The sequence below is a fragment of the Manis javanica genome, chromosome 18 (genome assembly GCF_040802235.1).
Source record: "Manis javanica isolate MJ-LG chromosome 18, MJ_LKY, whole genome shotgun sequence".
Lineage (NCBI taxonomy): Eukaryota > Metazoa > Chordata > Mammalia > Pholidota > Manidae > Manis > Manis javanica.
The window spans coordinates 3294547-3317499 of record NC_133173.1 but is presented as its reverse complement, the minus strand read 5'-3'; the positions used below and the strand labels follow the sequence as shown (position 1 = coordinate 3317499).

General features: G+C 53.7%; 1 protein-coding gene across 4 annotated transcripts in view; it reads left to right on the top strand.

Moving 5' to 3' along the window:
- Positions 1 to 287: 287 nt before the first annotated feature.
- The window catches only part of SLC28A1 (solute carrier family 28 member 1), a 47196-nt gene continuing 24530 nt past the window's right edge, over positions 288 to 22953 (top strand). The window contains exons 1-11 of one of the 4 annotated variants that reach the window (XM_073227058.1): positions 288 to 1401; positions 1948 to 2195; positions 2322 to 2410; positions 4528 to 4641; positions 5459 to 5570; positions 6392 to 6483; positions 7467 to 7558; positions 10628 to 10811; positions 16189 to 16330; positions 16966 to 17079; positions 18232 to 18309. In XM_073227058.1, the coding sequence (XP_073083159.1) occupies positions 1956 to 2195; positions 2322 to 2410; positions 4528 to 4641; positions 5459 to 5570; positions 6392 to 6483; positions 7467 to 7558; positions 10628 to 10811; positions 16189 to 16330; positions 16966 to 17079; positions 18232 to 18309 (1257 nt within the window). In that variant the 5' untranslated portion in view covers positions 288 to 1401; positions 1948 to 1955. Of the gene's footprint in view, positions 1402 to 1947; positions 2196 to 2321; positions 2411 to 4527; positions 4769 to 5458; positions 5571 to 6391; positions 6484 to 7466; positions 7559 to 10627; positions 10812 to 16188; positions 16331 to 16965; positions 17080 to 18231; positions 18310 to 22953 lie in introns of those variants that run through there. The other 3 variants (XM_073227055.1, XM_073227056.1, XM_073227057.1) reach the window with 3 other exon arrangements.

The following is a 22953-nucleotide window of genomic DNA, read 5'->3' as shown; positions in this document are numbered from 1 at the left end:
AGAATTTGTGCCGGGTCTTCCTCGGGAAGTCACTCAGAGATGCATCCCTGATTTCGTGGAGTCTGACCAGAGAACACAATTCACAGCCATTGGGTTTAAGTGTGGGCCCAGAACGCACCCTGCCTGTCAGGCAGCTGGTGAGATGGAAGCATGGGGTGGGCAGCTCAGAGGCCGGCTCAGCTCTCCCCGTATGAAGGGAGCACAGCGACCTGTGGCTCACCCCAGGCCACCCAGCTTCTCCACAGGGCTGCGTTCATGGCACCAGCTCCCCCGTCACACACCTCCGCAGAGGACAGCTGGGGGACCGTGGTGACCAGTGCTGCTTCATTGGGTTTCTAGAAGGTTCACTGAGAGAGTGCGGGAGCGCCCTCAGCACCGGGCAGGCTCTCCTGTGTGAGGCCTTCAGCCGGCGCCATTCTCACCATCTCCTGGGACTGCAGTCCATGTCGGCCACCTACACCCTGCTCTTCTTCCAATCCGGGAGCCCCTGGTGTCCCCACCTTCCCTCAGGGCGGGGTGGCTAGCAAAGACCTCTACCCGCAGCTGTGAAAACTGCTTTCTAGCTCTTGCCCTTGGGAAGCTGCCTCCTGACCCTCAGCTCCTGCCGTGGGTCAGGCCTGCCACAGCCCTGCGGTCATGGAACAGAGGGACTCGGGTACCACCTTTGGAATGATGGCTTTTGCTTCCACAGGCAGAGAGAAGCGGAGAGGAGGCTCTCGGAAGGAGTCCCGTTGTATCGTTGGCGCTGGCCAGAGGAGAGTCAGAGACGAGGCCTGCCCTTCATTCTAAGGCGTGGTGTTGTAATGGAGGGATTCCACCTGGGTACAGGGAGGCAAGGGTCACCTGGGAAGTGTCAGTGTCCAGATGTGACAGAGGTGTTCGTTTTTGTTCTTCCTAGCAATTGTATTTAATTTGTGATGCCCCGCCTATCAGCACCTTCCTCATGGACAAGGCTGGTCTGTGGTAGATTTATTTTACTGGCTTCTCCCAAGGAGGCCTAAAGTCCTCTTCATGGAAAATTCTGTAAAAGTATCTGGCTTTGTTCTAAGGCTCAGTGGGTGTCACATCAGACCACTTCTCTGACAAAGGGAGAAGATGGACAATCATGGATATATTTTTGTCTAATAATTGACCAGCTTATCAACTGTGACTCAGTGTCAGGCTCTGGGCCAACGAAAGAATGGAGATGCACATTCACTACCAGTGGCCGGTGAAAAATGGTACACGTGAGGATAAGGAGATGGCTTTGGAATAAAACCCACGGAATCCAGGGACATCACCCTTGAATCCCAGAGGATGACATGAATGGAGACTAACCTTCGGTGGCAGAACATCTTAACCTGGACCAGCTGAAAGGGAAACATCTCGATCTCTCATTCTATGAAAAGCTGACATGAGATGGTAAGTCCAGAGGGATAGAAGGTAAAACAGTAACAATTAGGGAAATGCACTTCACAAGGGAGCAGCAAGTTAATATTTGGAAACAGTGGTTTCTTAATTGCTTCGGGAAAATGACCCGTGGCCAGCAGCCTTAGGAACTCATGGGTGTGGGACTAGGTGTCCTTATTCAACTATCCCTTTATTGTTCCTGGGATAGAAGAGCCCCAGAGTCATTCTTTAATTTTGTATTGGATAATGGCCATTTGTGCCCATCTGTTGCCAATGAATAGAAAGGTCAAGGGGTGGACTGTCTCAGGACAGATGAGTAGTCATGCCAAGCGGGTTGGGGCAGGGTGTGGGGTGGCGTTCGGCCTTTTGGGCATTGGAGTGCTTCCTTCCTTTGTGAACACCTGACCTGCTGTGTAGTTGCCAGAAGAGCAGAGGGCTCCGCATCCTGGGATAGTCCATTTTCATGGGAACTTTATAGTAGAGAATATAAAATCCCAAGATATTTCTTCAGTTTTTGTGCTTTCCTCTCTGTCATCAGAATCTGTACATGCCTTCTAGGGTAGAATATGTCTGCTGTGACCATGGGAAGCCCATTTTTAAGTGCCGCAGATGAGAAAGGAAATATTGCATTGACTGTCCTTTCTGCCAACCAGCCCAGGTTTAAGAGAGAGAAGCAGGTTTGGGGGAATGACAGGGAGGTCATGTGCAGGGAACCCAGCCAGGTGGGAGCCCCTCTTCTTATCCACTGCTTGGACACAAGAATCAAGAAGGCAATGGGAGAAACTCCACCTGTGAAGAGCCAACAGGTCAGTGTGGGCACCACCGTGAGAGGGAAGCAGAGATTGCTGGGCAGCCCTTCTGAGGACGTCTGCCTCTTATAATTCTGAATGTTTCATTTGCCACTTACAAAAATATTCTTTCTGTTAATTCAGAGCCTGGCAAGGAGAAGGGATTCTCTCTCACAGTGGCCAAGAATTCCCCTGAAACATGAGATGGCACCAAAGAATAAAACCAGAAACAGGTCAGTGGCTGCCTCTGAGGGGGGGATGGGGAGGGAGAGGTGGGGCGGCCTCTTCACTGTCAACCCTTCTGAATGTTTTTCTGTTCTGATTGGAAGGGACACGTGTAAGTCTTACAGGTATAAAATCTCGTATGGTCCTTGCCTCGCTCTGCCCTGGACCCAGCGCCCCTCCTCTGGGTGACTCAGTCCTGGTGCCGCTCTGCCACCCATGGTGGGTGGGCCTCAGAGGCCACCCCCTCAGGAACAGCCTCCTGGGGAAGCAAGCACACTGAGCCCACGCAGCTGGGCGGGGCAGAGCCGGGACCCCCGGGGCCCTCTGGCTCACCGTCTTTCCCTGGGGCTCAGCCCGCCACCTGGCCTGCGACTCTTGGACAGATTCCACCTGAAGAGAGAACACCTGGCTTCTGGGGTCCGGGTCACTGTTGGCTGGCCCTCCTTGAGGGGAGGAGCAGGGGAGAAACTCAGGGTCTCCTGGCCTGGAGGAGAAGAGCGGTGTGCCACACTGTCCCCAAGACCGGACCTGTGCTGGCAGTGACAGCTGCCAGCCCAGTGGTGCCCGGTCCCTGCCAAGCCCTGCATTAGCTCATTTAACCCCCACTGACAGTTATGCATGAGGCAGGTGCTGTTACCCACCCCCACCACTGTACAGATGAAGAAACAAGTCAACTTTCGATGTCAGGAGCTCATCTAGACCTCTGGGCTCTAAACTCAGGCTTCATCCCACACACAGCCTATTAAAGCCCTATTTTAGAGATCAGGGCACACGAAGATGTCGAGGTTATAAAGTGCAATATAGGGAATGTTCTGGAATGAACTTGCTGAATGAGCTCACATCACTGCTGGGCACCAAGAGAAGCCAGGAGAGGAGGAGGAGTGAGTGGGGCAGAGGCGCAGAAGCCCATGCAGTCCTGTGTGCCCCTCCCTAGGGCCTGGCGAGACCCCCTGCAAGGGAGGCTCCAAGCCCACCTCTGCGGAGGCCCCCACAGAGGCAGGGGCTGCTCAGAATAAACCAGATGATGCCACAGACATTTAGTTTATAATCAAGGCAGCAGGAGTGGGAAGTGGGCCAGGGTGTGGCTCTCTGCCGCCAAAAGCAAATTGCAGAAATTGCTGGTATAGTATGAGACCCTTCTGTAAACCGAGGAACGTAAGAAGAGATTCTCTTAAGAAAAGACAGGAGAAAAACTCCATAAGGTCAGTGGTAGTCCCCTCCGGAGAACTCAGAGGGATTTTTAACTTCCTGTGCGCTGTGTCTTCCTATAATGTTTAAATGTTCAACGTTACACCTGTGATGCTTTTGTAATCAGAATGGCAGACCCAAAAATATGTTTTTAAAGAGAGGGGAAGCCCCGCCCTCCATGCATCATCCTTTCCAACCTTCCAGAAGTGCCAGCAGCCTGTGCGGATAACCCTGCGCTACCAGGAAATGTTTACGCATCACAATGGGCTTTGTCCTGAGTGTGTACGATTAATTATTAAAGAGATGTTGTCAGTCCTGTCAGATAAGTTTAATATTTAGTTTGAGGATTAAAACACTAAAGTCTTTGACTTTGCACACTGTTGCTTAGGTGTCAGTTAAGAGAAAAAAAAAGAACAAAGGGGCAAATTGTGTGATTTTATTTTTTTTTCATGACTCTCAGTGCTTAGACCTGAAACACCTTAACTGTTTGTGACAGCTATGCAAACAGCTGCTTTCCTTATCTTCAAGCTCCAGGAATCGGGTGCTATTATTATAATTGCTGCTTCAGTAAGAAGGGAGACTGGGCAAGATGTCAAATGGAAGAGAAAATGTAAAAAACCCCACAAAAACGGAGTAGCACTGACAGCAGATAGAAAGGAGGCCACAGGAGGCCGTGGGGAGGATGAGAAGATGAAGGCGGGTCCCTGGAAGGGGAGGCCGTTTGGGGGAGTGGGCAGAGCAGAGGGACGGCTCAGGTGAAGGAAGACTGAGTTAGAGGGGGGCCAGGCCAGGAGAGGGCCCACTGGCCTTTTTTCCCCTTTGTCCCGAGAGAAAATTTGGGGTCCCTAGCCCAGCCATGGCCCTGGGCTCCAGAGATGGTGCTGGACAGAACTGGGTGGGAGGCCCAGCCTCCTCCGGCTTTGGACTCTGCCCACAGGTTCCCAGTGAACTCAGGAGACAGGCCAAAGTGCAAGCAGATCGGATCCATCTTGTCCTCCAGGAAATGCCCGCTTCTGTCTGCCCCTGAGAGCGACTTGTTTGCCACAGATACGTGAGTAGGAAGAGGATCCTGCCTCTCTGCAGCCGTGTGTCTGTGTCTGTGCGTCCAGGGGGGCCAGGCTTTCCCAGCTCTGCCCATGTGAGCACTTGCACATGTCCCTGCTTGTGTGCGTGAGCAGGTACGCGTTCTTGTGCCTGCCTCTGGGTACGTGAGCTTAACCAGGCTGCCCTTTGGATAGGGGAGGGTGCTCCCCAAGGGGAAGAAAAAGAGAGGGAACAGGAGTGGAGAGAGATGGGGTCTTAGCTAGGGCTCGTATTTACAGATGGGTTTAAGACTATGAACTGAGCTTCAGCCAAACGAGGACTGCATTGGCTCTTGTAATTGAACAGTTCAGGGGTGGGACTGGTTTCAGGTATAGCTGGATCCAGGGAATGGAGGGATGGATCCTGATGGAGATGCTGTCTCTCCATCTGTCAGTGGTGGGAAAGTACACTGCAATGAAGATGTTCAACACCATGCGGACATGTTGTGGGGCGTGAGAAAGCTAGGGCCTCTCTTCAGGAAGACGCCTGGATCAGATACATGCACATGCCTGTTTTCCTTCCCGTGAAGCGGGCAGAAGGTGCCCGGCTTCTGCCTGGCTCCCCAGGTTTACAAGGCTTGCCTCCCACAGGTTCAGAAGTGAGGGCCGGAAGGGCCGTTCCCCGGCTCTGGGCACCAGCAGGGCTGAGCTCTGGGATGGGATGAGCAGAGCCACGTCTCCCCTGCCCCCGCCCCCGCCCTCTCCCTCCCCATCCTGACCCTTCCCCCGGCCCCTCGCCTGGGGCCTGCCTGTCCTCCTTTCAGCTTTGGGCTCTTTGTCTTTCAGCTGGAAGGTCCTGCACATGGAGGACAACATTCCAAGATGGAAGGAGTCCATCTCGCTCTCATCTGTGGCCAATGGTCTGGAGAACATGGGGGCTGAGTTCTTAGAAAGCATGGTCTGTCCCCTCTCACCTCCCCCTTTTGGGCCCCTGGTGGGAGGGGCCTCTTTCCATCGGCTTCCTCTCTGCCGCCTCATCACCTGTTTGCTTGAACACCTGGGAAACCCCAGTGTGTCAGCCTCCTCAGCACAGAGCAGCCCCCCATTCCATGCACAAACATTCCTTGCACACCTGCGATGTGCCAGCACAGCCTGCCCTAGTCTGAACAGTCACGGAGGGTCCAGCAGGGAAGGGACATCGAGCTATGACTGATAAGGAGAACCACGCCATGGGGCTCAGGAGGGGTTCCCGGGCAAGGCCCCGCCTGTGAGGAGCTAGCGGTCGTGTCCTTGCTCTGGAATGGCCAGGACAAGGCCCCCCACCCAGAACCTGGAACCCTAAATGACAACCTCTTCCTCCCAGCCTCTCCTGACAGAGCCTCCCTCTTCACACTGCACCCCAGGGGCCACTCTCACCCTGCAGTCTGTAAAAATAAGCTCCTACATACTGGCCACAACCTGGGGGCGTGGGGGTGCAGATGGTGCTGGGATCCGAGCCGCCCGCCCAGCCACAGCTGAGGCATGCGTCCCTCCCTCTTGCAGCCCTGAGCTACCCGAGGGCAGCATGAGTCCAGCTCACAGCAGGTGCTCACGGTGCGCTTCGTGGGGTTTGATTAAGCTGACCTCTAACTCCTTCCCGTGTGGAAGGTCAGCCCCAACCCTGGTCCACTCCTGAGGTGGGCACGCTGGGAGCACTTGGGCCTCTCCCCGCTCCAGGCCCCCAGCTCCAGTCCTCACTGGGGCGGGAGGCACTCTCTGGTCACTCTCTGGTGGCTTTAGGAGGAAGGCCGGACCCCTGGCAGCAACAACCCAAGCCCCCCAGAGGGAGGCGACAGCTGGAGCGAGGCTGGCCCGGAACCCTTGTCAGGATGGTAGGTGGTCTCCAGGAGGGACGTGGGCTGGTCTGGGGAGGCCACCATGGGAGCAGGGCTGGGGAACCTGGCCTCCTGACAGATAGGGAGGGGGGCTTCCCAAGCCTTTGCAGAAGAAAGGTGTAGGTGTGCTTTATCCGGCAGAAGAGCTCTGCCCGCCTCTGCGTCAGAGGCGAGCCAGCCACAGGTGCCCAGCCTGCTTCAGAGCGGCCAGAGGGAAGCCCCGCAGAGCCCCAGTGTACACTGCCCTGGCCCAAGTTGGACGGGGGCCCTGAACCAACCTGACCCTCTGTGCCTTCCACCCCATTCAGTCTTTAGGGGCACCAGGGGGAACTCTGAGTCTTACTTTGAAAATCCCTAGACTGGGCCAGACCCTTCATCTCACGTGTGGTCCCCCAGCGCAGCCTGTGGGACCCCAGAGGCTATTCAGGAGCCAACCTCTCCTCCAGAGATAGACAAGTAACCAGATATCCAGGCAAGACCTGGCATTGGCGGCAGGCCTGGAAGGCAGCAGGGGCATGCCATGGCTGTGGGCACCGGTGGGCTATTCGCACAGCCACTTGCTAGAAGGAGCTGCGGACTCGGATGACGGGTCTCCCAGGTCCCAGCAGAGTAAATGCAGAGCCAGGAGCCTCCCCACCTGGCAGGTGGACACGGAGCGGGAGGGGTGCTCCATGTGGTCTGCATGTTTCTGTATGATGGCAGGTGCTTCCTTATCATCTCAGGGAATTCCTTCCAGCCCTGGAGGCAGGGTGATCCCTGTGGCGCTACTCTAACCAGGGCTCAGAGCCTGCAGACGGGCAGGAGCCGGGCATGGCCCAAGCCACTGCTCAGTCTGCTCGAGGCTGGGGTTGCCCTTTAGGCCTGTGGGATGTCAAAGCTCGTGCCTGCCTCACCTCATGACAACATTTTACTGGGGTCGGACCTGAATGGCTTCCACCTGGAGGCACTGAGAGCCCCACGGACCTGCTTCACCTCCCCAGGAGGAGCCTGCGGCCAGCCCTGAGGGCGAGACGCTTCTGCAGGGCACACACACTGCTGTTTCGATGGATCTGCACAGGCCTGCTCTGCACTGGTGAGCCTGGCACCCAGCCCCGACCAGGTGTTGGCACGCCCACCCCAGCCCCCCCGGCCCCACTACCCCAGTTTCAGCCACCCAGTCTCAGGGAAGGACGGGTCATTTATCCAATAATTCAGCAAAGGTCTGTGAGCACCATCCCAGAGCCCCCTCCCGTGCTAGAAGCCAGGCATCGGAAGGAAGCCCAGCCAGATCTCACCCGTGAGGTGCTCTCACGGGTGAGGGGTGTGTTAGTGACGGCGGACACTTGCTGTTTAGGGCCGAGGCCGGGAGTCCATAGGAGAAGGTCCAGGAGGCAGAAGTGACTGGGGAGGCAGATCCCGGGCATGGGGAGGGGGGACCCGGGGCCCAGGTGGGGGGCCGGTCTTCGGCCAGATCCTCACTGCCTCCCGTCAGGTGGGAGGTTAGCGGGGAGGTGGGTGCAGGGACCGTCACAGGCAGCCAGGGACAGAGAGGCAGGACGGCGGGGGCTGGGCCTTGGGAGGAGGCTGCAGGCAAACCATTCCCTGGGCGGGGGCTCGTCCTTGGACCCCGCAGCTCCCTCCCAGAGACAGCCAAGACAGGCATCTGCCCTCCGCGGGGGCAGAGACGGGGTGGGGGGGACATCTGCCCTCCGCGGGGCCAAGCCAGGCCCTTCGCTCCCCCCCTTGCTCCCACCTTCACTCGGACTCGATCTGTTTCTCTTGCAAAAATGACTGAATCCTTCTAGTGGAAAGTGAGGGCTGCCGGTCTCGGCCTGCTTGCACTTTGGTCTTGCGCTTTGGAACCCAGCCTCAGCCATCAAATCCCCCCGCGCCCCGGCCGGCCTCGCCTTCCGCCGTGCTCAGGGTTCGCTCTCCCCTGGCTCTTCGCCCCCGTTATTGCATCACGTCCTTTGTGCAGAGGCCCTCCTCGGACTTCCCTGGAGGAGGCACGGGCGGGTAACCGAGCTCACGTTCTCAGCACCGCGGCCTGGGCCGTAGCGACGGCGTCCTCCCGACTCCGCGGTGCAGAGACGGCTGCGGCAGGGCCACACGCGCCCCCCCGTCGCCGCAGACAAGGGTTCCTTCCGCTCGTGCTTCTGGCTGAGTCCTGGGAGCCCCCTGATCGGCCTCACTGAGGTCATGGGCCAGCCCTGGGCCCCAGGGCGCGGTGGCCTCCTGCCCCGGAGTGGGTCAGGCACCGCAGGACCACATGGGCTGAGAGTGGGCAGGGGCGCCCCAAAGGAACAGGAACACCCAGTCCCTGTGGGGGTGCATGGATCCTACAAGGATAGAAGTAATTTCGGGGGCACGTTTCCCCTGCCCTGCCTGGAGGGCTGGTCCACACGGCCCCCTCGCCTGCCCTGCGTGGGTCCTGCCCCGAGTCCCTGCTGGCCGCAGGCCCTGAGGCAGGCAGACCTGGTTGGAGTCCTAGCCCGGATTCCTCCTGACGTCAGTCTCTTTATGTCCCTGGCCTCGGAGTTCCGTCTAAATGGGGATCACCAGTGCGCTGCCCCCTGGGGTGGGTGTGAGGGTCACCCTGCCCGCCCTCGCCGTCCCCCACAGCCTGGGCCTGCACCCTGGCACCGCCCTGGGTGCCTCTAAGTGACACCCAGACAGTAGGAACGCCAGCCCACAGACTGCTGTGTGAGAGAAGGGGAGCGGTTTCCTGTAACTTGGCTCATTTTCCACTTCAATTTTGTCACGCCCGTGAGTGACAGGGTCTGTTTGGACTGCCCGTTCGCCCTTTGTCCAGGAGTCCCCAGCGGTCCGTCCGCAGGGCCCCGCTCACCTGTCCCCCACCTCCGTCTGGTCCTCAGGGCTGCCCTGGCAGGTGGCCGTGGGGACGCCCAGTCTCTCTCGTGGGCCTGTTCCTGTCTCCGCTCTCTCCTCTTCCAAGCCCCCCACAGACATCACTGCTGCCGCCACGGTGTCTGCCGAGCCCTACAGAACCCCAGAAGCTTTCTCTGGCTCTGCCTGCCGAGCCCCGCGCGGCCGTTCCTCTCTCTGGAGTGAGCGGCCCCCCCGGGGCAGGGCTCCTCTGCTCCGGTGCCACCAGCCCAGCAGGGCTTTGCCAGCGAGTGCCCCGCCTCACCCCACTGCAGCCACTGTGCCTAAGGCTTTGGAATTCATAAGCCAGGGAGAGAGAGTTCCCCTCTGCTGTCTACTACCATATGCCTTTCTCTTTCTTTTCCCCAAAACAGTTTTTTAAATTTTATAAAATGTATGTCACAGTGTTCAACAGTCCCCCTCCCCCTCCCCGCCCCCACCCTCTCCCCTCCCCCTCCCCGCCCCCACCCTCTCCCCTCCCCCTCGGTACCTGCCAGTCCCTTCTCGGTGACTATGAGCCTAATGCTGTTTGGTTCCTTCTTTTTTGGTTTGTTTTTAGATGCTACAAATGAGTGAAATCATTTGGTACTTGTCTTCCTCCACGTGGCTTATTTCACTGAGCATAATGCCCTCCAGCTCCATCCATGTTGTTGCAAATGGCAGGATTTCTTTTCTTCTTATGGCTGAATAATATTCCGTTGTGTGTATGCACCACATCTTTATCCATTCACCTACTGACGGACACTTAGGTTGCTCCCATATCTTGACTAGTGCTGTCATATTCCTTTCCTGAGGCATAGCACAGACTGACTTAACTGCTTGAAGGAAGAAAGGCAAAGGGGAAAAGGAAATTCCAGGGAGAAAATGGATCCTGGCCCACACGTGCACTCCTTCCTGGAGTTACTGACTTAGGCAGCTCTGTCCACCATGGACCCTGGTGTGGCTCTAGAACAGAGTGGTGGCCCATTGGTGCTCAGACATTCCTGCTGTCTTGCCTTGTCCGTACATATCTCCTCTCGCACATTTGGTCAGCACTTCACAGTCTGCAAAGCCCTTTCACGCATGTCTGTCCGTTAACACGCTTACAACCCTCCGACACGGCAGGGATGCTCACTCTTGTTTCCGTGTGAGGACACCGAGGCTCAGAGAGGTTGGGTGACGCTCCTGCCCCCCATGCTCCGGATGGAACCAGGTGGGGCTGGAGGCAGGGCTGCAGGGCCTGGAGGGGGGCATGGTCATCCTCACTGACCCTCTGTGTCCTCCCCGTGTCCTCCAGCATTCGCAGCCTTCCTGGTGATCGCCTGCCTCCTGGATTTCCAGAGGGCTCTGGCGCTGTTTGTCTTCACTTGTGTGGTCCTTGCCCTCCTGGCCCATGGCCTGCTGAAGAGGCTGCTGGGCCCGAGGCTGCTGAGGTGGGCCCAGCCTCTGGGCAGCTCCCGCCTGAGCTTCTGGCTTAAGAGGTGAGTGAGCTCAGCCCCCAGACGGGGCAGGGGCGGCGGGCACCTTGGCGGAGAGCCTGTGCGTCAGCTTCTGGGTCACAGCCAGGGCTGGGTGAGGAGGGCCTCAGTCACTGTCCCACCAGAGGGCTCCTGTGCCGTGGGGGCCACACTCCACCCTGCTTGCTGCTGGGAGCCCCAGGGCAGGTGTTGCGGGGTGGCTCCAAAGGCAACAGCCATCTCTGTGGGGTCTGCCTACCCCCCTCTGATTCTCTGGCCCAGGTGTAATATGTGTCTACGACCCCTCAGAACAGGACTCAACAGTTTCCTAAATTCAGAGATCCCAGCCCCTCCGTGCAGGGAGGGCCCCTATCAGTGCCTCGGATCAGATAACCTGGGGCATGTGTGAGACATGCTCCTCCAGGGGACGCCCCTGGAGTCCATTCACAGGCGGGACTGGAGTCTAGGTATCAGTATTTTTAGTTGGCCCCCAGGGGATTCTGATGTCACCAGTCATGTCCCTGATCAATAGTTTGGGATCCCCTGGTTTTCAAGCTGGCTTCCTTAGAGTTCTGGAACCCTTGGAGATGCCATAGGTGAGAGAGAGATTGGAGAGGAGAACGTCAGACACCCCACACCCCATCCCCATTTCGCCCAGGTAACTCTATTTTATCCAATCTATAAACCAATGTTTACAGAATAATTTAGCTGGGAAAAAAAGGTTTCAATGGCTTAAAAAGGAGTCTGAAGACCACAGATATAGTTCAGTAGTCTATTGTGTTGATGAAGAAACTGGTACCCAAAGTTATCCAATAGCTAAGCCGGGGAGCACCGGGCATGAGCGTGTTTCCCAAAGGAGGATCCACATACCACAGAAGAACGATTTGATCCAGCCTCTGAACAAAGTGTTCATTTTATTCATAAATGTATTTGCTTCTACATTTGCCTTCTCCTTAATGAGCAGATTTATAAAAGGATTTATTTTTATAGTCATCTTCTCCTTACGACAAATCATTGATACTGGTTTTCCATTTGAGGTATTGGTAGAAAGCTTCCTTTAAAAAAATACATGCAGAAAATTAGACTTTATAAAAACCAAAAATGTTTTTGATTCAAGGGATACCACCAAGAAAATGAAAAGATAACCCACTGAATGGGAGAAAATATATGCAAATTAAATATTTGATAAGGGACAATTCAACAATAACAAGACAAATAGCCCAATTGAAAAATGGGGAAAAGATTTGAATAAACTTTTCTCCAAAGATATACAAATAGCCAATAAGCACATGAAAACATGCTCATTAGCCATTGTGAAAATTCAAATCAAAACCACGTTGAGATACCACTTCACATCTACTAGGAAGGCTGTAACAAAACAGTCAGATGATAATAAGTATGGGCAAAGATGTGGAGAAATGGAAACCCTTATACACTGCTGGTAGAAATGTAAAATGGCGCGGCTGCTTTAGAAAACAATTAGTTCCTCAAAATATTATCCATGGAGTTACAAAATAGCACTTCTACTCCTAGGTATATATCTGAGAGAAATGAAAACTTATGTCCATATAAAAACTTACACATAAATGTTTATAGCATCATTATTCATAATAGCCAACAAGGGGAAATAATCCAAATGTCCATCAACTGATAAATGGATAAATAAAATTATATATCCATATAATGGAATAATGTTTGGCCTATCAGTGAATACATATGAACCCACCCAAGGCTTAAGAAAGATCCACCCAAAAGGGTAAGAGGGAATAGTGCCTGGAAATCACACAAGGCCAGGAATAGTGTTTTTATCTCAACAGTCCGAGTGGAAAACCTCATAATTCACAGGGCATTGTTTAGAGTGCCGAAAAAGGTCTCGGATCGGTAGTAAGGAAAAATTAGCCGTAGGATAAACCCTGTATAGGCTCTGCCTAACAAATCTTAAAACAAAACTTGAAAGATTCAAACAGAGTATTAGTTAATCCTGCCACAACTTTAAGGTAGTAAGTATTCATGTAACTGAAATGTCCAAAGGAAAAGGAGGGAAAAAAAAATACTTGAAGAAATCACATCCAGAAAATTCCAGACTTAATGAAAATTATAAACCCAAAGATCCAAGAAACTCCATGAACCCTCAGCTCAAGAAACATGAAGGAAATACCAAGGGACGTCATAATCAAATTGCTGAAAACCAGTGATAAAGAAGAAATCTTAAAAATAACTAGAGAAAAAATAGATGTGCAGAGGAACAAAGATATGGATGACAGCAGGTGTCTTCTCCAAAATAATACAAATGAAAAAACCGTGGAAAACCAAAAACTAAATGAATAAATAAAAAATGTGTCAACTCTTTACCAGTGAAGGCCTTCAACAAAGGAGAAATAGGACTTCTCCAAATACACAAAAGCTGAAAAACTTTCAGCCATAAAAAAAGCAGTCCTGCCCTACAAGAAATCTTAAAGGAAATTCTTCAAACAGAAGGAAAATGATACCAGATGAAAATCTACATTGAAAAGTACAAAACTTTGCTGAGAGAAATTAACGAAGACTTAAATGGAGCAATATCTCAAGTTCATGGATCAAAAGACTCAGCATTGTCAATTTGTCAATCCTTTTCAAATTAATCTACAGATTCTAATAATATCTCAATCAAAATTGTAGCATGCCTTTACTATGCTGATGGACAGTGACTGTGAAGGGGTATGTGGGGGGGACTTGGTGAAGGGGGGAGCCTAGTAAACATAATGTTCTTCTTGTAATTGTAGATTAATGATACCAAAAAAAAAATTATAGCATGCTTTTTGGGTAGAAATCGGTAAGATGATTCTAAATTTCATATAGAAATGCAAAGAACGCAGAATGGCCAGACAGCTCAGAAAAAGATGAACAAAGTTGATGAACCTAACTACCTGTCTTTACAACTTTTTATAAAGCTACAGCAGTCAAGACAACGTGGAATAAGCATCAGACAGATCAGTGGACTAGAACAGAGTCCAGAAAGAGATCTAATTACATATTGTCGATTGATTTTTGACAAGGATGCTAAGGCAATTCAGTGGAGAAAGCACATCCATCTTGAATCCCGCTAGAGCAGGGGAATATGTACATGCAGAGGAAGGAGAGAGGAACAAACGAAATTTGATTCATGCCCCACATTATATAAACAATTGAAAGTGGGTCATAAACCTAAATGTAAAGCCTAAAGCTATAAAATTTCTGTAAGAAACTATAGGAGAAAAATGTCATGATCTTGAGTTAAGTAAGTTTCTTAGATACAAAGCAAAATCATGATCCATTAAAAAAATTAATCAATTAAGCATCAGACATAAGAACTTCTGCTCTTCAAAATACATGGTTAAGGGAACAGTCATGACTAGAAGTTTTGCAAATCATATATCTCACAAAGGATTTGTGTCCAGAATATATTGAGAACTCTCAAACTCAGTAATAAGGAAACCAACCCAATTTAAGAATGGGTTCAAGATTTTAAATACATGTAAGTGACAAATAAGCATATGGAAAGATGCTCAACATCCTTAGTCACTAGGGAAATGTAAATTAAAACCATAGACAGCTACATGCAGGAGAATGAAACTGGATTATTGTTTAACCCGTACACAAAAGTAAACTCGAAATGGATTAAAGACTTGAATGTAAATTAAAACCATAAAGAGATACTATCATATGCGTATTAGAATGACTAGAATTCAAAGAAGTGTTGGCAAAGATGTGGAGGAACTGGAACTCTAATATACTGCTGGTGGGAACGTGAAATCATGAAATCACTTCGGACAACAGCTAAGCAGTCTTCTAACAAGTTCGACCTGCCATATAATTGATCCATTCCACTTACAGTATTTGCCCAAGAGAAGTGAAAGTGTATCTCCAGATGAAGACTTGCGCACGAATGTTTGAATGTTCATAGCAGCCTTATCTGAAATAGCCAAAAAACTGGAAACAACCTAAATGTCCATCAGCAGGTAAATGTAAGTCATTGCGGTTTATCTACACGACGGAATAGTGCTCAGCAATGAAGAGGAATGAGCTGCTGACGCACGCAAAACCTGGATGAATCTCAAAATAATCACACAGAGCAAATAGACAAAACAAAAGTACCGTATGATTCCACTTATATAACATCCTACAAAATGCAAGCGAGTGACAGCAAACATCAGCTGCTGCCCGGGGATGAGCACAGAAGCAAGGAATTACGGAGGAGCATGAAGAAGCTCTTGAGGGTGGCGACACTGTCACTGTCCTAATTGTGGTGGTGATGGTTTCAAGGTGTGTACACACATCAAAACGTACCAAACTGTACCCTTTCAGCATGTTCCCTTTATTATATGCCAATCATACCTCTCATAAAGGTGTTAAATACATACAAAAAACCTCCCCAAACCTGCATTTAAGTTTTTGTAAAGTGAATTAACTTTAAGAAAAGCAGTAAGTAAAGAGATGTGCTTGGAGCACAGAGACACGGCAGAAATTATTCTTGTGGAGCTGGGCGATAGGAATTTGGGAAACACGGCCGGAAGTGGTGAACTCTGGCATTAACCAGCTTGAGTTCAGGTCCTGGGCCCGCCTCTCACCAGCTGGTGACTGTGTAGAGAACCAGTTAGGAGAGAGAGCGGACTTGCTGCCTGTGTCTGGGTGAAAATCCCAGCTCTGCTATTTTCTAGATGGGTGGTGGTGGGCAAGCTGCTTAACCTGCCCGTGCCTCCGTTTCTTCACCTCTTAACTGGGGGCTGGACCCATGTGTCTCCCAGCCCCTGGCATACTTCCTGACACACAGTAGGTGCTCAGTGAGCACCAGCTGTCATTAGTAGTACCAGCGAGTTGACGACCAGGTTGGGGCTAGACCTTGAGCACCCAGTGCCCAGACCTGGACCCTCAGACCCTTCAGGCTGCCCCCTGGACAAGCCCAACCCAGCCCCAGGCGGCGAAGCATTGCTGGAAGGCTGCACCCAGTCCTGGGTCTCGGGTGCTGAGCCCAGCATTCCAGACTGTCATTGCTGCTTCTGGGCTTTTGGGGAGCAGGGCCCACGGCCCACAGGGCTGAGTCCTGGGACACGTGGGGGTGCCACCTCACCCTGGCAGGGTCAGAGTCCGCCGGACTGGGCATCCTGCAGCTGTGAGAGTTCCTTGAAGGAGGCATGTGCTGGGCGCCGTACTAAGCCCAGTAAGCACATTTTCCTATTCAGTCCCCTCAGCAGCCTTGAGAAATGGAGAGGTCTTTGGCTTCATTTTCCGAATGAGGTACTAGACTCAGAGGGACAAATGGTTTGTCTGAGGTCACACGGCGCTTTCTTCTCCCACCAGCCCTGAGCACCCTTTCTGGGGCCCCGGATGCTTCTCTGTCGGGCTGGCAAAAACGCTGAGAGCAGTGGCTTTGTGTCCCCTGCAGGGGTCTAGCCCTCGCTGCTTTTCTGGGCCTGGTCCTGTGGCTGATTCTGGACACCTCCCAGCGGCCTGAGCAGCTCGTGTCCTTTGCAGGAATCTGCGTGTTCGTCGGCTTCCTCTTTGCCTGCTCCAAGCATCACGGCGCCGTGAGTGCCCGGGTGTTGGGCCCGGAGGGGGCCTGATATGGGGACCCCTCCCTGTTCCATGGTGCGTTCACACCTTCCCCTGGGCTCCAGCCCAGCCTCCCAGACATCCTGATGCTCACCTGAGTTTGGGGATCGCTGCTAAGGATCCTTAAGTGCTGAAAGGCAGCAGCAGCCCTAGGAGTCCAGCTGCCCTCTGTGCTGGGGGGCGGCCACTGACGGGGTGGGTTGGAGCAGTTGGGAGCCCTGCCTCCAGAGGACGGATGCGGCAGATGGAGGTTATACTGGGGTCCACCTCAGGACCACAACTGCAGCCCCTCCCCCACCCAGCGATGACCAGGATCCAGCACATGCTCAAGGCTGGTCAGGTCTTACCTGGGTCCTTGGTTAGACCTTGCCCCGCTCCTGCCCACTGCCCCAGGCCCACTGCTGCCAAGAGCATGGCCCATTCTGAACTCGAGGGAGGACATGACAATCGGCAACAGACCCAGAGTTGTGGCTGGGTCCCATCCCCATCCTACAGACGGGCAGAGCTTCCAGAGCCCTCAGCAGTGCCATGCCCTCTGCCCTCACCCACCCTGACCCCTCGGGGTCCTCTGCAGAGCTGAGCTCACCAGGACCTTTCTGTGGGGTGGCAGGTGTCCTGGCGGGCTGTGGCTTGGGGCCTTGGACTACAGTTTATACTTGGACTCTTCGTCATCAGAACAGAACCAGGATTTATTGCATTCCAGTGGCTAGGCGGCCAGATCCAGGTGTGTACGTGGGGCCCAGCTGCCCAGGGCGTCCGGGGTTGCCAGGGAGTGGATAAGAGGGGGCACTGCTGGGGAGGTGGATGGTGAAGCCATAGCCAGGGATTGGACCAGGATTTGGGGTATAAGTAGGGGCCCCAGCCTAGGGTACGTGGGCACCAGGCACGTGGCCCTTAGCAGTCATCCATGATAGGGAACTCTTGGTAATTAGAAGTGCTAAAAAAAATTGAAAATGATTTACTTTGTGTATGTGTGTTTAAAATAATGTTCAGATTGTTGAAGTTATGCTTTTTTAATTTCATTTTTTAATTGTGGTCAATACACATAACAAAATGTACTATGTTAATCATTTTTAAGTGTCACTGAGTTCGTTCACATTGTTGTACAACCTTCTTGATTTACTTTTAAAGATATTAAATTTTCTAGGACACAAGGTCAATCCTATACCCGCCCCCCGCGGCACCCTCTCAGTTTTCCCCATGCTCTTTTAGGGGAAACACCCGGGGTGGGGCTCCGCACGCCCGGCGCCCGGCCAGGGGTAGCCACGTGGAGGGGAGGCGGGCTCCTGCTCTGGCCACGTGCCCCATTGTGCAGATGGGGACCTGAGGCCTGGACAAGGGAAGGGACTGTCCCTGCAGTCCACAGTGCAAGTTTGGGACCTAAATACAGGTCCCCTGTAGAAGCGAGGCTGGATTTGAACCTCAAGGCCACGGGCCTGGGATGGGGACAGGAGGAGGCTGTGCCACTGGTGAGAGGGGCGTGAGCAGGGACAGAAGGCACCACCTCGGGCAGCCCTCTCCATGCGTCTCACTGTCTTGCTCCTCCATGATCTCTTCGTTATTGTTGTTCCCACAACCCTCATCTCAGAGTATGTCTTTAAAGTGTATTGAAAAGGTGTCTTTCCTGGAGTACGTGCTGAGAAGGAGGAAGTGCCCATGGTTGTGGCTCTAACCACTCACCTTGCTGGGCGGTGGTGCGGCCCCTCTGAGGCCAACAGCCGGGGCCTGGAGGGCCTGTGGCTTCTGTGGCCCTCTCCCCTGAGCTGCCAGGAAGGCCCGTGGAGCAGGTGAGGCCCCTGCAGCTCACCAGCCTGGTCCTGCAGCCGGCTTCCTCCAGCCTCATCCCTGGCCTGTCTGGGATGGTTTTTTCTTTCAGATCTTCCTGAGCTACACTGAGGCCGGCTCCAGCTTCGTGTTCGGGGAGGCTCTGATCAAGGATGTTTTCGCCTTTCAGGTCAGCTCAGCCCCTTCAGGGCCTCCAGCTCGGGGGTGGGCAGAGCAAGCCAGGAGGCCCAGCCTGGGGACGGGGACTGTGGGCAGAGCCCCAGCTGGAACCTCACGCATCTCAGGCCTCCAGGTCCTCAGTGGGGCCCCGGAGGGCTTCACCCGGCACTATGGTTTTGGTATATTTTGTAAAATTTGCAAAACTAAGAAATTATCTGCATTCTTTTTCTAAAAAATGACTTCTCAAGTGATAGAATTACTGGGAGGCTGAGGACAAGGAGAGACAGTGGGGACATAAGATGACACCTGCTCCCATCCCAGCCCCCCACCTGCTTCAGGGACCCTGGACATCTACAGATCAGATTCCAGGAGCCCTTAGGCTCAGATGATCCTCTCACTGTGCTCTTTCTTCAAGGCCCCTCACAGGCCACCTCTGCCAGGAAGCCTGCCCTTCCAAGTTCAGCTGCAAGCTATAACCCCTGCTCTGCACCTCCGAGACCTTCAGTCTCTCTCTGCTTCTTCCTTCCTTCCTTGAACTTAAATCTATTGTGTGCCTACTGCATGCAAAATATTACAGGGGAAACTGAGGTACAGAGTCAGAGACCTCACTGTGTAGTGGTAGAGCCCCAACCATCATTTGATGGGCAGCCCGTGCTGAGTGTGCCGCGCCGGGGCCGCTTCGCCCTTCCGGGGGGAACTGTGGCTGTACTTCCTTCCCTGACTGGCGGCCTCAGCACCCGGATGCCCCCACCAGGGGGATCCCTGCCTTAGCCCTCCTCGGCCTGCCTTACACCTAAGTCACGTCGAGACCCTGAGGCCTGTTCCAGGCTGAGGCTCCACTTCCAAAGGCCAGATGGAGAGAGAGCCACCCGGGTCCCGCTCACCCATTAGCTGGCCCCAGTTTTCTGCTGCCATTTCCAGCCATGACACCACAGCTGGGAATGGGTGCCACCGCCCCATGTCCCCGACTGCCATCAGCATGGCACTGCTGTGCAGGATCCCAGGTTCTGGAAGCTTTTGCTTCTTGTCATTAGTCTGGCTGTTGTTCCCAGAGCTTCCCCACCCTTCTGCAAGTGCTGGGCCCTGGAGGCCTCCAGTCTGAGCCATGGGCTTGGCCGTGGACCTCTGGAATGGTGTTGAGCCAGGCGAGTCCAGACACGCCCAGTGCACACCTGAGCCTGACTCACGGCGAGACCCTCTTGTGGCCTTGGTGTCTGACCGCCTCTCTCCTGGAGACGCTCACTCTGCCCAGGGGCTTCTAGTAATGCCAGCCCTGGAGTGGGCAGGGGGCCAGGTTCCTGTCCTCCCAGGGGCCTCTGCACCCCAGTACAGATCTGTCTGTCCTGTTTCCCTGAGATGAGTGCCGTGGAGGGGCACTAGGGTTGCCCTAACACCATCCCCCTTCTCAATTCCATTCCCAAGAAGGGGCCCCCCAGGGCTCAGGTGATCTCGCGTGTCCACCCAAGCAGAACAGCAGTCAGCAGCTTCTCACACCGTACAAGACAAACTACGGCACTGCAGTGCCCCCTCCCCAGGCAGCCGGGTTCAAGTGCACCCAGCGCAAAGGCGAGTCCCCGGGGAGTCATGTAGGCAGAGACTGTATGAACTAGGGACAGTGAGGATGACTCCTCGACGAGGTGGGACTGACATGGAGCTTTGGGACAGGAACGCGATCCGGGCATGAGGAGAGAGGCGGGGGGAACTTCGTGGGCAATGGCACAGAGGCGAGGAAGCGCCACTGTGTCTGAGGTGCGGGGCGTCGCTCAGCTGGCTGGGCTCGCACACCCTTTGAAGGAAAGTATGGCTTGGGGGTAAACTGCATGTGCGGTGGGCTGTATCTTGAGGGGTCTTAAATGCCAGGCTGAGCCCCTTGGTTTTGTCTAGCAGAGGGTTTGAGGAAGGGGGACTTGACAGGAGCTTTGGGGTGGTTATCATGTCAGTAGTATGTAGGAGGGGCTGCAGGCTGGGTGCTGGGGGAGACGGACCAGTGAGGAGGCTGCCTCGGGGCAGGGAGGGTGAGGGGGCAGGAGGGCCTGTGTGGAGTCCACCGCTTAGCCCTGCAGGCCGCCGCTGTGTCTGCTCTTGGCCAGTTGAGGCCAGGCCGGGCCTCACTCATCTGGAGTCTTCACTGACCCCGAGCCCGGTGATGCCCCACCCAGTGCCTGGTGCCCTGCTCTGTGCAGAAGAAATGGAGGCTCTTTGGTATGGGTGGGAAGTCCCTCTGTGCCTGAGGGGAAGGGCTGGCTCTGTGAGCCCCAACGGGGGGTCGGGCCCCCACCCAGCCAGCCTCTCCTGCCTGGAACCCCCCCTCCACCCTGTGGCTCTGTGGCCCTGAGCAGCTTTCCCTTCAGCCTCAGGCCTGGCCTGCCCAGGGAGGCCAGAGCTTCCCGACGCTCTAGGGCCAAGATCTACTCACAGGCTTTGCAGCAAGGTCCAGGACCGCTGGGGACCATTCTGTCCCCTCTGGATTTGAGACACTGGTGGGACAGGGAAGAAAAGCTCCGGGAGAAGGAAATCCTAACAGCTGCTAGTTATGGGGCAAAGACTGTGTGCCAGGCACCAATTCGCTGTGGGGAAAACTCTGTCCTGACCCCATTTTACAGATGAAGTTATTGAGGCTCAGAGTGGTTGTTGCATGCACAAGGTCACAGAGCTAGTGAGTGTTGGAATAAAGATCGGAACCCAGGCCCAGAGTTTTTGCTTATTAGCTTCTGTGCCTTGAGATCAGAGCCCTTTCCTTGGTAGGCAATGGAGACAAAGAGGCCCCAGACCTTAGATGTTTGTTTTCCCCCTAGTTTAAAAGGAAAAAAGTATTCTGTAGCACTATTTGGTGGCAAGTGAGAGAAACCCACTTGAAACTCACTGCAAAGTGAGGAGAGATGAAGGGGTGGGTGTTCCTTGGCTCACAAACTGGACGGCAAGGCTGGAACCAGTGCCCCAGAGCTGCCCAGCTTGCAGCCCTGCATCTCTGCTTAGCCCAGGGTGCAGCTTCATTGGCTCGTACACCAGATTTCCCGTGACCCCCATTCTTACAGCACGTCACCCTTGAATGGGGGAAGCTCTTCCCTTCCAGCCCCAGTTAGACAATCCGGGGGGCAGGTTTCAGATCTGGCTGCCTTGGGTCATGTGACCATTCTTGGGCCCATGGCCAGGCCCAGGGCAGTGGGAGGGACTTGAGCCGTGTGCTCCTGGCCAGAGCTGGGGGTCAGGTGCTCTGGTGAAGTGGAAGCCACACTCAGAAACTCCCCATTGGAAGGAGTGCTGCCTAGAAGAGGCAGGTACTGCTAGTCCCCCGTGTTAGGAAGCCAGGCAGACACCTCCCGTTAGGGCCTGTGACGAGCTACATTTCCGGGGTGGCCCTGTGTTCTGAGTGCGTGAGTGTGGTCTAGTCTCGGAGCAGGGCCCAGCCTGGAAGGAAGAACAGTGGACTGGATCGTTCGATGTTGTCCCTCCCAGTTGGAACATGGGGCCACGTTTGGGAGTCTAGGCTGTGCTTCTTGACCAGATACTTAGCTCCTGAGTTAGTCAGTTGTAAGAGAAACAAAACTCAAAGTGACTTAAGCCAAAAACAAAACAAATCAAGATTAGTTCCTATGATTGAGAAATCTAGGGGTTTCAGTTCCTGCTGGATCCAGGTGCTCACCATCTCCTGGGATCTGCCTTGTTTATATCCTGTTCTGTATTGTCAGTACTGGCTTTAGTCTTAGTCTTGGAGACAGTCTTCTGAGGTAGTGAGGTAGTGGCAAAGCGGTGCCAGGCTTACATCCAACCAACTCAGCAACCTGAACAGACAGAGAGAAAGAGCCAGCGAGTGAGGCTGTTGTCCACTAGCTTCAGCAGGAAATCCGGGAGTGGGCCATCCCACGGCTTTGATTGGTTAAACCTGAAGCCTGTGGGCTGAGAGTGGAGGTGGAGTAGCTTCCCAAAGGGAAATTAAAGCTTTGTTATGAAAAGAAGTGGAGGAAGGGGCGCTGGGCAAGCAGCTGCTGATCCCAGAGCCCACACCCAGCTTCTCCCCCACGGCAGCCCTGCATGCATCCCCTGGCTTGCAGCTGCATCCACCCCCTTCCTCTTGTCTTTCTTGGCTTTGTGGAAGAATGTGTGCACACCTGCTACTTGCATCTCTTTCCAGGTCACCTTTTAGAACCATGGATTTATAGATGGTTGGACTTCCAGGGAGCCCACTGCCCTTCGGGTCTCCCCTTTATGTCACAGGTGGTCACACCACAGCCTGGAGAGGAGCGGTACTGGGGCACCTTGCCCAGGGAGGTGGGGCAGAGCAGGGCTACTAGCACCAGTTATTAGACTTCCAGTCAAGCAAGTTTTCTTCCTTGCGCTGTAAGAAGAGGCAGTGATATCATGTCTCCCTTCCAAATACCAAAAGCATCCCTAATAACAATAATGATACATTAAAAAATATATATTAATGGTTGCTAAAGACTTTGAGATTGAATGCAGTCATGAGAGAAAAAACAAGTGTGGAGGTTTATCATTAGCCAGCCTCAAGATCCCCCAGTCACCTCAAATCGTTTCCCAGCCCCTGGGAGGCCCTGTGCTCCAGACAAACTGGTCAGTGTGCCAGCCAGTGGCCTGCTCTGCAAAGACAGGCCAGCGAGGGAGGACTTCAGACACGTGCCCCACGGACATGGAATTC